Source organism: Hippocampus bargibanti, linkage group LG08, assembly GCF_051943395.1.
Source record: "Hippocampus bargibanti isolate YZ-2025 linkage group LG08, ASM5194339v1, whole genome shotgun sequence".
In the NCBI taxonomy this organism is placed as follows: domain Eukaryota; kingdom Metazoa; phylum Chordata; class Actinopteri; order Syngnathiformes; family Syngnathidae; genus Hippocampus; species Hippocampus bargibanti.
In genome coordinates, this window is record NC_142741.1 from 23,919,413 (window position 1) to 23,931,974 (window position 12,562).

General features: G+C 41.9%; 1 protein-coding gene across 3 annotated transcripts in view; it reads right to left on the reverse strand.

Annotated features, from left to right (window-relative positions):
• The window catches only part of sik1 (salt-inducible kinase 1), a 16,831-nt gene extending 6,877 nt beyond the window's left edge, over positions 1-9,954 (reverse strand). Inside the window, exons 1-11 of one of the 3 annotated variants that reach the window (XM_089003366.1) lie at positions 9,437-9,823; positions 8,526-8,717; positions 7,537-7,653; positions 4,574-4,637; positions 2,947-3,108; positions 2,149-2,273; positions 1,952-2,075; positions 1,633-1,853; positions 827-976; positions 638-748; positions 327-555 (exon numbers count right to left, since the gene is read on the reverse strand). In XM_089003366.1, coding sequence (XP_088859492.1) covers positions 327-555; positions 638-748; positions 827-976; positions 1,633-1,853; positions 1,952-2,075; positions 2,149-2,273; positions 2,947-3,108; positions 4,574-4,637; positions 7,537-7,653; positions 8,526-8,681 — 1,459 coding nt within the window. In that variant the 5' untranslated portion in view covers positions 8,682-8,717; positions 9,437-9,823. Of the gene's footprint in view, positions 1-326; positions 556-637; positions 749-826; positions 977-1,632; positions 1,854-1,951; positions 2,076-2,148; positions 2,274-2,946; positions 3,109-4,573; positions 4,638-7,536; positions 7,654-7,787; positions 8,209-8,525; positions 8,718-9,436 lie in introns of those variants that run through there. The other 2 variants (XM_089003367.1, XM_089003368.1) reach the window with 2 other exon arrangements.
• Positions 9,955-12,562: the final 2,608 nt, after the last annotated feature.

Sequence of the window (12,562 nt, forward strand, 5' to 3'; positions counted from 1 at the left end):
CTAGCTAGAAAAAAAAGGAAGAATTTGTTGGAAAGAATCATGAAATTGTTGAGGAGTCAAAAACTAGCAAAATAAAGACATGCCGGAGAACTAGATGATAATAATAATAATAATAATAATAATAATAATAATAATAATAATAATAATAATGTGGCTGCCTTTACAGTATGTCCTGTATTTTGTTCCTCTACTTTCTTCTTCCTATCATCACTTTGCTGCTGTGAAATGTAAATGTCTCCACTGCGAGACTAATAAAGGCTCTTCCAATCCATAATAATTACTACATATTTTTGTCCGTAGAGTGACCAGGTAAAAAAAAAACTTACACGGAGGATTGCACTGGTGAAACTGTGCGGACACCTCAGCTAAGGTGTGGCGGCGTGAGGTGCTTGAGGGCGGCAGCAATGGACCCACGCCTTGCGCCGCCGCCTCCTCCTCCTCCAGGTCACGGGGCCGCACTTCCTCGCTGATGCTGGTTTCCAGCAGGCTGTTGGGCGAGATGGAGCGGTTCCACAGCAGCCTGTTAAAGCTGGCCTCCACCGGGAAGACCACACGCTAGAGAAAAGGGAAAGCATGATTTAGAAACAAGTTGAATGACAATCATGTTTGCCACCTTTTTTTTTTAAACGACATTTACCTGGAACAATCCCCCTTGGTCACACTCCATCTCCGAGTAGATGTGTGGAACATTTTTGTTTGGAATGGGGAAAGCCGCCGTTCTGAAGCTGTCTGCCCTTAAGATGAATTGCTGCAAATGGGACAATTTTCATCTGTGACGCTAATGAGAGACCTTTTTGTTTCTTGACTGTGCAGGAGGAGAGCTCACCTCTGCGCCGGTGGTGTCGGAGATGCTCCTCTGCCTTTGGTTCCAGGTTCCACACTGACGGCTCAGCTGCTGGTTGCGATGCTCTTTGACCCTCTCCAGAAGCAGGTAGTAGATAGCCGAAAAGTGATTGTAGCTGCTCCTTTGTAAAGACTGAGGACAAAACAGTCAAGTTAGCGTCGATGAATACAGTCCACTGTGTAGAGCATTGGTGTCAAAGTCAATGCCCGGGGGCCAGATATGGCCCACTGCATCACTTTATTTGGCCCGCAAAAGCAAATCAAAGATGGGAACATTTATGATGCTTTCTAAAATCTCGTCCAAAATGTCAAACTATCCAATGTAATAATCTTCCATTCATCGCCAAAATCCTTGAAAAAACTGTTGCCTCCCAGAACATTTCCAGTCTGGTTTCCGTCCTCGCCACAGTACTGAATCGGCCCTCATAAAAATCACGAATGATCATCTCATGGCAGCCGATGCCGGTTCACTCTCCATCCTCATCCTTCTCGACCTAACCGCGGATTTTGACACCATTTCCCACCCCATTCTGCTCAACAGACTTTCCACCCTAGGCATCACCCCACTTTGCTGGTTTCACTACTATCTCTCTGTTCGCTAACAGTTTATCCAAATTAACTCATTCACCTCACGATCCTCTCCTGTGTCGTCTGGTGTACCCCAAGGATGTGTCCTGGGGCCCCTTCTCTTTATTACCAACCTTCTTCCTCTGGCAATATTTTCCGCAATTTTGGCATTCACTTTCACTGCTTCGCGGATGACACCCAACTCTACTTTTAATTACTCACTTCGATGGTCCTTTGGCGGTCAATCCCCAGGGTGTTCATGATCCCCAACACAGGTTCACTATAGTCCCCGAGGTTGGAGTTGTAATCTGTCAGTGTGTGGCTCAGGGTCTGGTGGGCTGCCGTGGGGTCCGCCAGCATCCAACGATGCTGCTTGATCTGGGTCACGCTGATCCGTTTTGCGGGGTCCACTACCAGCATCTTGCGGATGAGGTTTTCGCAGTCTAGGTTGTTTGGAAAGGATGCGAGTTTTAATTTCAATTTTAACATGGACAAAGAACCGATTAGCACTAATTCCATTGTGGCGGTGATTAAAAGCTACCTTGGGACATGAAGAAGGGGATTCGGAAACGCCCCTCAGTGACTCTTTGCTTGAGTACAGGAAGGCTGGGACCGTCAAAGGGAAGGGAGCCACACACCAGTACGTAGAGCACCACACCGAGGCTCTGTGAGGAAAAAATAAACAGTCTAACAAAAAAAAGGATTTGGATTCAATTTATTTTGAAATGAACAACTTACCCAAATGTCTAGTTGAGGTCCTTCATACTCTTTGCCCTCAAAAACTTCAGGGGCCGCGTACGGGGGGCTTCCACACCATGTCGACAGAGGCTCCCCTGCATTGTAGAAGTTACCGAATCCAAAGTCTACAAACGCACATGAAAAAAAACATCACAAAGGTAAATAAAACAACTTTATTATACAGTACAGTTTAATTTCATTAATTATAATACAATAGCAAATTTATTATACATAAAATAAGGTATATTTTGTGTAGTTTTAATGCTTAGAAAATTAGAAAGTAGAAATTATGTTGTACGGGGACGTGGGAATGGATCGTTCTCATTTTAGTGGTTTCCTCTGGGAAATTAATTTTTGGGATACACACTTTTTGCCTTACACACTGTCTGGGAACCAATTAAGTTCGTAAGCCAAGGTATCTCACTGTATATGACACAAAAGTTCAGTTCATCAATCAGCAATAGCCTTTTTTTTTTGCCCGAAGCTGAACTCTTCAAACATTATCAAGACATCTTGGACAGTCACATCCTTCATACTTTGAGAGAACAACACACTCTTTTGTTCCAAAAGAGCTGAACTCGGGTTCAGCGTATGTGTGTGTGTGTGTTGTACAGAGCACATTATATCACTCAGCCGTGACTAGAACTACATGTTCTTTAGCGAGCTGACGTCACTGAGGTCAGCGTACATAGCGTTATCACACTTTAATGAATGCCGAGACGTTAGCAATTAAGATGTTCTCTTCACTGGATGCCGACGGCGTGGAAAGCGTAAGAAAATATATGACAGAGGACGTACCGGCCAATTTGATGTTCATGTTGGCATCCAGGAGCAAGTTCTCGGTTTTGAGATCACGGTGGACGATGTGGTGCCGGTGGCAGTAGTCGACGGCTGTAAGAATTTGCCAAAATTTCTTCCGTGCTTCCGTTTCGCTCATGCGGCCGTTTGAGGTCAGGTGATCTGGAATAAAGGCAAATATGTTTTTTAAGGAGCAATTTCCATGTTTGCAAACTTTTTTTTTTTAAAGGACAACCGTTTCCACAGGCTGATTAATTCCTTACATGGAGCTTTGTCCCCCTCTTCTGCCTATTTTTGGTGCAACACGAAGTTTTCAGACCAAACAGTACAGCAAAATGCATTGACGTGATGGAAGGACTGCTACAATGTTTCCTTTTTTCAGTCAGGGGTGTTCCTTCAGTGACGTAGGGTGAGGACTCGTCACCAACTCAAAAACAAGACTTCCGGAATATTCAGCGCGAGTCTTAAAACGTAAAATATAGCTATATGCGGTGGAATCTTTGTAAAATACGCTCAGTAGAAGTCATTTGAAGTGATTTTACAAATTATGGACACAACTGGCTGGAGACGTCGGTTGTCCTTTAAAGCATCGATTCCACATAAAAGCCACAAGTCACTCGGGTTTGCCGAGCATCATTCTGTTCTGTTCATCATAATGAAAAAGGCAAAGAATTGGGCGAAAATGCTCCCATCATTTGACATTTTACTCTTTAATTGCTTTGATGAGTCATTGAACTGCATCATTGAGTTATTGGCAACATCACGATGCGTTATTGACAACGCCAACGTATCCCATCATTTAGTTTTAATGCTGCGCTGCATGCTCAAATTTCATTTTTAGCCGTCTTTTGAATGACACATGAACTCATTCACTGCCATTTACGAATGTATTCGGGAATTGAAAAGATGACGCAGAACGCCATTCCCAAATTTGTTCGGGTTTGTTTTTTTCTTGCTTGGGTGCCGATAAATGAAAAACACCAATAAAAATGACTTAAAATGTCCCAAAACTACTTCAAAATGACCTCAGAAAGTTAGTTTCAGAATGTGCCGCCCCCTTGTTTGTGACGTCACGCCAGGACGTCTTGCCTTGCTCAAAAATCAAAACAACGGCTTCAGATTTGGAGAAGATGCTTTCTTGTTACTCATCCAGTTATGAATATGATTCAAATAGTTCTGAAGAGGAAAGCATCAATGTTTGCAATCAATTAAAGAATTATATGGACTCCAATGTAGCGTCCCTGAAAATGCACAAGATGGCGCCCAAGCTCTGTTGGAAATGGGCTGATTTGTCTGCTGGGAATTTGTGTCAACTAGTATCAAATAGTAGCCTTGGTGCTATTGATTCTTTTCCGACTAGTTTGAGAAATTGATCAACTGTGGCAACGGCTCACTCGAAACATTATCAGAAAAAAACTTATTTTCCAGTGTATATGGCGCACTGGAGTATAATGCGCACCGCACCTCCAATGAATGGCGTATTTTTATTAAACATTTTCCATATATTTTGCTGCTGTGAAATGTAAATGTCGCACTGCGAGACAAATAGAGGCACATCCGATACAATCCAATATAAGATTTTTGGGTGCGCGTTATACATAGGAAAATATGGTATTCAACAACTCACCAAACATCTCGCCATTCTTTGCATATTCTGTCACAATGTACAGCATGTCTTTGGTCTCCATGACCTACAAGAAGAGACATCGAAATTAGTGACCGGAATAATGTAAGAAACAAAATAATAACTTATTCACTGCCATTCACAAATTTATTTGGGAATTGAAAATCACAGGATACGTTTTTCTGTGGGTGAGCGGAAGTAACTCAAATAGAATAGTAAGACAAATAGATAGAAAGCCTATAGATAGTGAAGAGCTAGCCAGCTAGATAGCCAGCCAGCCAGCCAGATAGCTATTGTACGGTATTACAGGAAAGACAGAGAATAAACTTAGCACATTTCTTACTGTCTACATAAACAAAAGTCAAAAGAACAAAAAAAAACTAAATAACAAATAATATGACAACACAAAAACAGTCATTCATCTTCAGCACTTGCTGTACCCTCTTTGTGACATGAAGCACATGCCTATATATCCCTACTGTCCAGACATGGCGGTGCCAGACTCTGCTATGATAGGTCCCTGCTCTCAGGTTGGGGGGAGCAGAGATCTACTTCCTGCGGCTCCATTGATTGTTCCTATTGTTCTGACTAACGACTGGCCTGATTGCCCCACTTCGACCGGTATCACCTCATCAGTATTACTAATCCTATGTTGCCTAAGCAGGCTATTGTATGAACGATCCAAATTGAACCTCACCCCACCAAACCGGTTCAATGAAGGATTTAGTTGTTTTATGATAATCGCTTTTCCAATGAATTTAAAAAAAGGTGCCATTTTGTGTCTTTCATGTGGTTTGACTTCAACGAAACACTGGATGTGGTTTCGGAGAGACGTTCACATGGCCCAGCAATGCGTTCCGTAGCCAGCTGACAACCCAAGCTGGAAAGATGATTTTCTAGCTTTAAATAGAAAGGTATTATTCCTCCAGAGAGCTTTCAGGGGAATGGCCGCGTCATCTAAGGGTGAAAATTGCCCAACGGGTAGCCAAAACTGTCAGAAATTATGGCGCCGGACAGTCAATTCTGGAGGATGATTCTCTGTATGACTTATCAGCGATACAGGGCAGCACTTGAGGCGAGGTGTAGCTGACGTCAGAGGACCGGAGAACATCAAGAGCTCTCGGGTACGACGCAATCGCACACAAGGCATGCGATGCAAGGTCATGGGCTAAATAAATCAAGTTCGAAAAGGAGAACGAATATGACTTGAATGGAAAAATAACATGTCTCGGAAACCTAACTGGACCCGATGAGGAATGCTGACTCATCGTTCCAATTTGTGCATAAAGCCAGGAAACATGATTTTCCCTTTAGACCGAGTGAATGACGCGTGAAACCAATGAGAGTTACAGCTGCGCATCTTATGTAATTGTTAGCAAGGAGTATGTCTGTATCCAGTTATGAATATGATTCAAATAGTTCTGAAGAGGAAAGCATAAATGTTTGCAATCGATTAAACAAGTCCGTCCGTATCATTTTGAGGCATCTGGACTCCAATGTAGCAGCGCAGAAAATGCACAAGATGGCGCCCAAGCTCCGTTGGAAATGGGCTGATTTGTCAGCTGGGAATTTGTGTCAACTAGTATCAAATAGTAGTCTTGGTGCAACATACGATTCACCATTGCGTTATTTATGTTTTTTCCTTCTAATTTCGCCATCAACACGGAGTTTTCAGACCAAACAAAGTACCCAAAATGCATTGTGTGTCTGTCGCTTTCTCAGGGGTGTTCCAGACGTGTGTTCCAGACGTGTTGTCACGTCAGGCATCGTCATCAACTCGAAAACAAGACCAAGGTACAGCAAAATGCATTGACGTGATGGAAGGACTGCTACAATGTGTCCTTTTTTCGGTCAGGGGCGTTCCTTCAGTGACGTCACGTACGGACTCGTCGCCAACTCAAAAACAAGACTTCCGGAATCTTCAGCGCGAGTCTTGAAACGTAAAATATAGCTATATGCGGTGGAATCTTTGTAAAATACGCTCAGTCGAAGTCATTTGAAGCGATTTTACAAATTATGGACACGACTTGTCCGGAGGCGTCTGTTGTCCTTTAAAACACTTGTTAACTCTCGTGAAAGGACATCAACTTTTTTTGAACTCATTCACTTCCATTCACAAATTTATTCGGGAATTGAAAATATGACGTAGAGTCCCAAATTTGTTCGGGTTGTTTTTTTCTTGTTAGGGTGCCGATAAAGCGCTGGCCATGGCATCTGGCAATTTTTTTTCCCATTCCACAAGGTGCAGCATTTCCCTTTTTTCCATGTTAGCGCTTTGTTACAGCTTCTGCTGTTGTTGCATACATACTAATTCTGGACAGCCACCCTCATTTCAAGCTCATATAACTCCAGAGCCATATAATTTAGGAATTAACATTTTTTTTCCTGATGAAATAAGAGCCTAAGGTTTCTAAGGCTGTATTGAATGTTTATGTAGTTATGCAGTAAAATTTTTTTTGGGGGGGGTAGACTATTGTTAAGAAATTTAGAACTGGAGCATGAATTAATAATCCTCCAAATTCGGTAAGGAAAAAAAAATAACAGCTTGCAGGGATAAAAGGCCAAAAAGGAAAACAGAGAAAGTTTGTTTACATGCTGGTACATTGCGTTACGCTGGCACATGTCACACAAAGCCAGCTGAGAGGATTTTCTCTCCTTTAATTCTTCAATTTAATTAGTGAGGGAAGGCCTTCACGTGACGCACAGACACATTGCACTTACAGAAAACGCTAATTGGACTAAGCGCTAAGTGCCGTCAACCAATTTGACTCTCATCGTTTGTTCGTAGAAGGATGATGACATAAAAATAAGCACAAAAAAAACCCTCTTGAGGCACGCATTGTTACAATCGTATATTGCTCCAATTTGGCTGTTGAGGCTCAAGTCACTTCCTCCACTTCAAAGACTTTTTCGTTTTTAGTAAGTAGGAAATAAGTATTGTAAACGTGACGCAGCGGCACACACACCTGATAGAGTTTGATGATGTGCGGATGGTTGAGCAACTTCATAATCTGCACTTCCCTGTAGATTTTCTCCAAATTGGACGAGTTCAGTCGGGTCTTGTCAATAATCTTGATGGCCACCTAAGCAAAAGGTCCACAGTTAAAGGACAACCGACGTCTGCGGACAAGTTGTGTCCATAATTTGTAAAATGGCTTCAAATGACTTCTGCTGAGCGTATTTTACAAAGATTCCATCGCATATAGCTATATTTTACGTTTTAAGACTCGCACTGAATATTCCGGAAGTCTTGTTTTTGAGTTGGTGACGAGTCCTCACCCTACGTCACTGAAGGAACACCCCTGACTGAAAAAAGGAAACATTGTAGCAGTCCTTCCATCACGTCAATGCATTTTGCTGTACTGTTTGGTCTGAAAACTTCGTGTTGCACCAAAAATAGGCAGAAGAGGGCAACAAAGCTCCATGTAAGGAATTAATCAGCCTGTGGAAACGGGCTGATTAATTCCTTACACGGCTTTGTCGCCATTTTCTGCCTTTTTTGGGTGCAACATTTCACACCACTGATGCCTCAAAATGACACAGAATAAATTCTTTAATCAATTGCAAACATGTATGCTTTCCTCTTCAGAACTATTTGAATCACATTCATAACTGGATGAGTAACAAGAAAGCATATTCTCCGAATCTGAAGCCATTGTTTTGATTCTCGAGCAAGACGTCTTGCCGTAACGTCACGAACATGGGGGCGGGACCTTCTGAAACCGGAAGTGGCCGAAGTACTTTTTAGACACTTTAAGTCATTTTTATTGCCGTTTTGCATTTGACAGAAAATATGATATTGCGTGTTTTGGGTATTTTAGATGCTATAAAACGTTTTTCTGATGTCAGTTAGGAAACAAAAAAGTGACGTCGGTTGTCCTTTAAATGTAAATTTATTTACCCATGAAAAAAAAAAAATCAAAATATGCATGTCAAAGAAGGATATTGTGCCAACCTGGGTTTTTGTGACTTTATGCTTTGCCAGTTTCACCACAGCAAAATTGCCTTTGCCCAGTGTGCGGATGATCTCGTAGAAGCCCACCTGCAGGGGCCTTCCCTGGGGCCCTGGGATGGGCTGAGGCACCCGGTTGTTGTCTGACATGATCACCATGGTGTACACAAACGCAGGCGGGGGGACAGGATGAGTCTAGCGAATAAGATATGATAGTTGAGAATACTTGGATGTTAGTCAACATTCTCCCCCAGTTGCTTTGTTCACTCCCCGAATTCCTTTACATTGTAAGTTAAACGGGGGCAAGAAATATAAAAAAACAATGTAGTAACAGAAAACGAAAAAAAAAATCCATATTGGATAATCAACCAACGTTACATGCACAATACAAAGAAGCACAAACAATATGGACATACACTGGACATATTACATATTTGAATACATAACATAATGTACCATCTAGGTCCTAGATGGTTATGTAAAATAAATAAAAAATATTCTCCTAGATTCTAGAATATTTTTTCTCTTAACCTCACAGCAATAATTTTACCGTGACAGAAAAAATACAAGTAGTAATCACAGACAATTATATGATTTTGTTATTAATTTGTTTATTTTTATTCGAAAAAAAGTGCTCACAGGGCCGTATAACATGAAATAATAAGATCGTTTGTGAGCTTTTTAAAAAGGGAAGCAGTATACGGCCAATTTTAATCACGTTTAAGATGGAACAAAGACTGTTTAATATTATAGATGCTATATCAACATATCTGACGTAAAATACAAACGCATATAATGTTATTTATTATGTCGTGACTGCATGTGAGTAATGAGACTCACATGAAACCAATATGAGGAAAAAGCCAAGTGGAAAATGAGGACAAAACCGCTGACAAATACTATATATCTCTTACCTTTCAGCGCGTACGTATATCACCTCGTCGGGTTCTTCTCAAAAGAAGGAAGCGAATCAAATAACATCACACTTTCGCAGCGACGTTAAAAAAAATAAACCAAGCGGGAGTAACTGCGACTCCTTTGCCCGTCTAAGGTGACTCGGTGCGGGTCTGCGCGACCGCGGTATACCGGTGCTTTTCCGCCGGGATGTGTCTGAGTGGCTCGGCCGCTACTCGCGCGGGGAGGGCGGGGGAAGTCCTCCTCTCCCTACTCGGTCACCTCCCCTTCCTCCTCCCCCGGTCTACGCCATGACAAATTGATACCTACCTCACGAACGTCACACTAGCGTCAGAGATCTGAGCCGAGTGCGAGGCAAGGCCGGCCACCAGTGAGAGGCGCGGGTTACCGGGCAACAGAACGACTCGGTGTCCTGGTGACGTCAGTGCCGATGGAGGGGTTGCTGGGTGATGAGCGTGGTGACGTCAGTAGGGGGAGACGTGTCACACGTGAGCATTGAGCGGTAGAGAGAGAGAAAATGGTGACGAACTCTTGAAGCTTTTGTTGTATTTATACCAGTGGTGGGCCGTCAAGGCCTGCAAAGCCTTCTCTGCTGGCTTAAAAATATCTGAATCACAGACTGATGTTAATTATATTTTGTCCATGATTTTTTATTATTATTAAATATGTAATTCCAAAATGTCTTTCAGTTTCCTTTCATTGCTTTTCCCTTGGTGTGCTGCTTCCAGATGTGTTTCGTATTTAAGCATTAACCAATCACATTTCAGCCTTCATTTGTTATCAGTGTCCGAAATAATAATAATAATTTATTTTCATAATACCGCAAAACCCTTCACTAAAATCGCCATGGTGGGGTGAGGTTCAATGTGGTTCGTTCGTACAACAGACGTCTTAGGCAACATTGGCTTAGTTAGGCTAATGAAGTGATACCAGAGCAAATGGTGCAATCAGGCCAGTCGTAGACCCCATACTCAGGCAGGACAATAGAAGTGATCTGTCAGGACAATCAAAGTAATCAGTGTAGCCGCAGGGAGTAGTCCTCTGCTCCCTTCAATCTGAGAGCAGGGACCAATCATAGCAGAGTCTGGCACCGCCACATCTGGAGAGTAGAGATATATATATATAGGGCCGAAACTACCAGCAAAAGATTTTAGTTCGCTGACGAAGCCTCTTGGATAAGAAGCGCACCGTCCGACACTTTCAAAGAAGTACAGAGGACGGCTGGAGAAACCTGTTCATCCATATACAGTATATATTTATATATATTTATTATTTTAATTAAACCATTTTGCATCTTCTTTCTCATTTATACTAATTCCTTTTGAATATCCTAACTTTTTCCAGACCTAGTCAGACATTGACGAAATATTCAACATACAAACACAAATATGGTATTTAGGAATAAAGGAATCCGATGGAGCAATTGCACGCCAACTTTTAAATAAAGACCGTTTCCTCATTCCAATACTGTGCGTGCAACTTGTTGTCATTACAGTCTCACGCTCGTGTCATCGTAAGACACCATCCACATCTTTTCATCTGCAGATAGTGTATCATCACTATGGATGGAATGCTGCAAAGTGCTGAGTAACACTAACAGTCCACATTCTTGCTGCAAATATGTGCTGAAAAGGAGGGCATCGTACTAGTCACATAAAGTTAGCTTTGTGCGACATTGATTGAAATCATAGAGTCGTTCGCTGCACTGAGTCACGCGTCTTCAATCAAAAGACACTTGGAGTCCTGTCAAACTTTTTTGCAAGTACAGTGATACCTTGGCTTACGAACTTAATTGGTTCCCAGACAGAGTGTAAGGCGAAAAGTGTGTATCCCAAAAAATAATTTCCCATAGGAAACTGTTAAAATGAGAATAATCCGTTCCCAGGTCCCCATAAAACATCATTTTCTAATTTTCTAAGCCTTAAAACTACACAAAATATACCTTATTGTATGTATAATAAATGTGCTCTCGTATTATGATTAAAGAAATAAACTGTACTGTACAATAAAGTCATTTTATTTACCTTTGTGATGTTCGTTAATGGCTTGATGGAATGGAGTGTCCGGTTTCCTCAGCATTAAACACTTGATGAGGAACGGAGTCTTCTTCTTTCACCATCTTGATCCCTTGTAGGTGCTTTTTCTGCGATCATTTTACCTTGTTCCTCATCAATTGTGATCTGTTTAGCTGGGTTGATAGCTTTTTGCATCAAGTGACTTGTGCGGGTTATTTGTGGAGCCTGATTGATGGGATATTTTAACCTTCCAGTCTACACTCTGCTTTTGAATTATCAAAGTTGAAACGAGTCTAAATTTCACTGTTTTCTCTCAATTTCTAACCTTTTTTATGTTTTTTCTTTTCTTTTTCACTTTTGTTTTTTTCACTTTTGTTTAAAACTCTGTCATCTCCCTTTCGTGTGTGTGTGTTTTCTCTCACTCTCTCTCTGTCTGCCTGTCTCTTCAATGTTTAACCCCCCCCCCCACTGCTTGACCAATCACGTTGCTTTAACCGAAGATGCCATTTTGTTTTTTGGAGAACGACCTCACTCTCTCTCTGTCTGTAACCCCATCCCCCACCGCTGCGTTCTTAACCAATCACGTGGCTTAAACCGAAGACTGGGGGTGGGGAATAGAGGACAAAAACAGTCGGCTGCCATTTTGTTGTTAGGAGAACGGGCTCGTTCGCGAACGACACATCACTCATTGTGGCAACTCCGTGTGTATCCCGAAAAATAGTTCGTATGCCAAGGTAAAATTTTCATAAATGTAACGTTCGTAAACCAATAAGTTCATAAGCCAAGGGGTTCGTAAACCGAGGTTTCACTGTATTGACAATTTGTATGACAGGATGTTGTGTAAGTCATGCTTTTTGCCGCGATTATTATTTACTGGAACTCACGTGAACCAGTTGACAATAAAAAGCGCACAAAGCGCACATTGAGCTTGGGGATCTGTTAATCTGCTGGTTTGAAGGCTTACTTAAATCAAAATGTCCTCTAGGGGCGCCATCAAGGTCAAGTTGACGAGAAAAACAAAATTAATCCCCTGGCGGCGAAAGAATGGGCACATTTTTGACACCTCGAGCCACAAACAAATAGCCTATATGTTGAAAATATCTGGTCTCA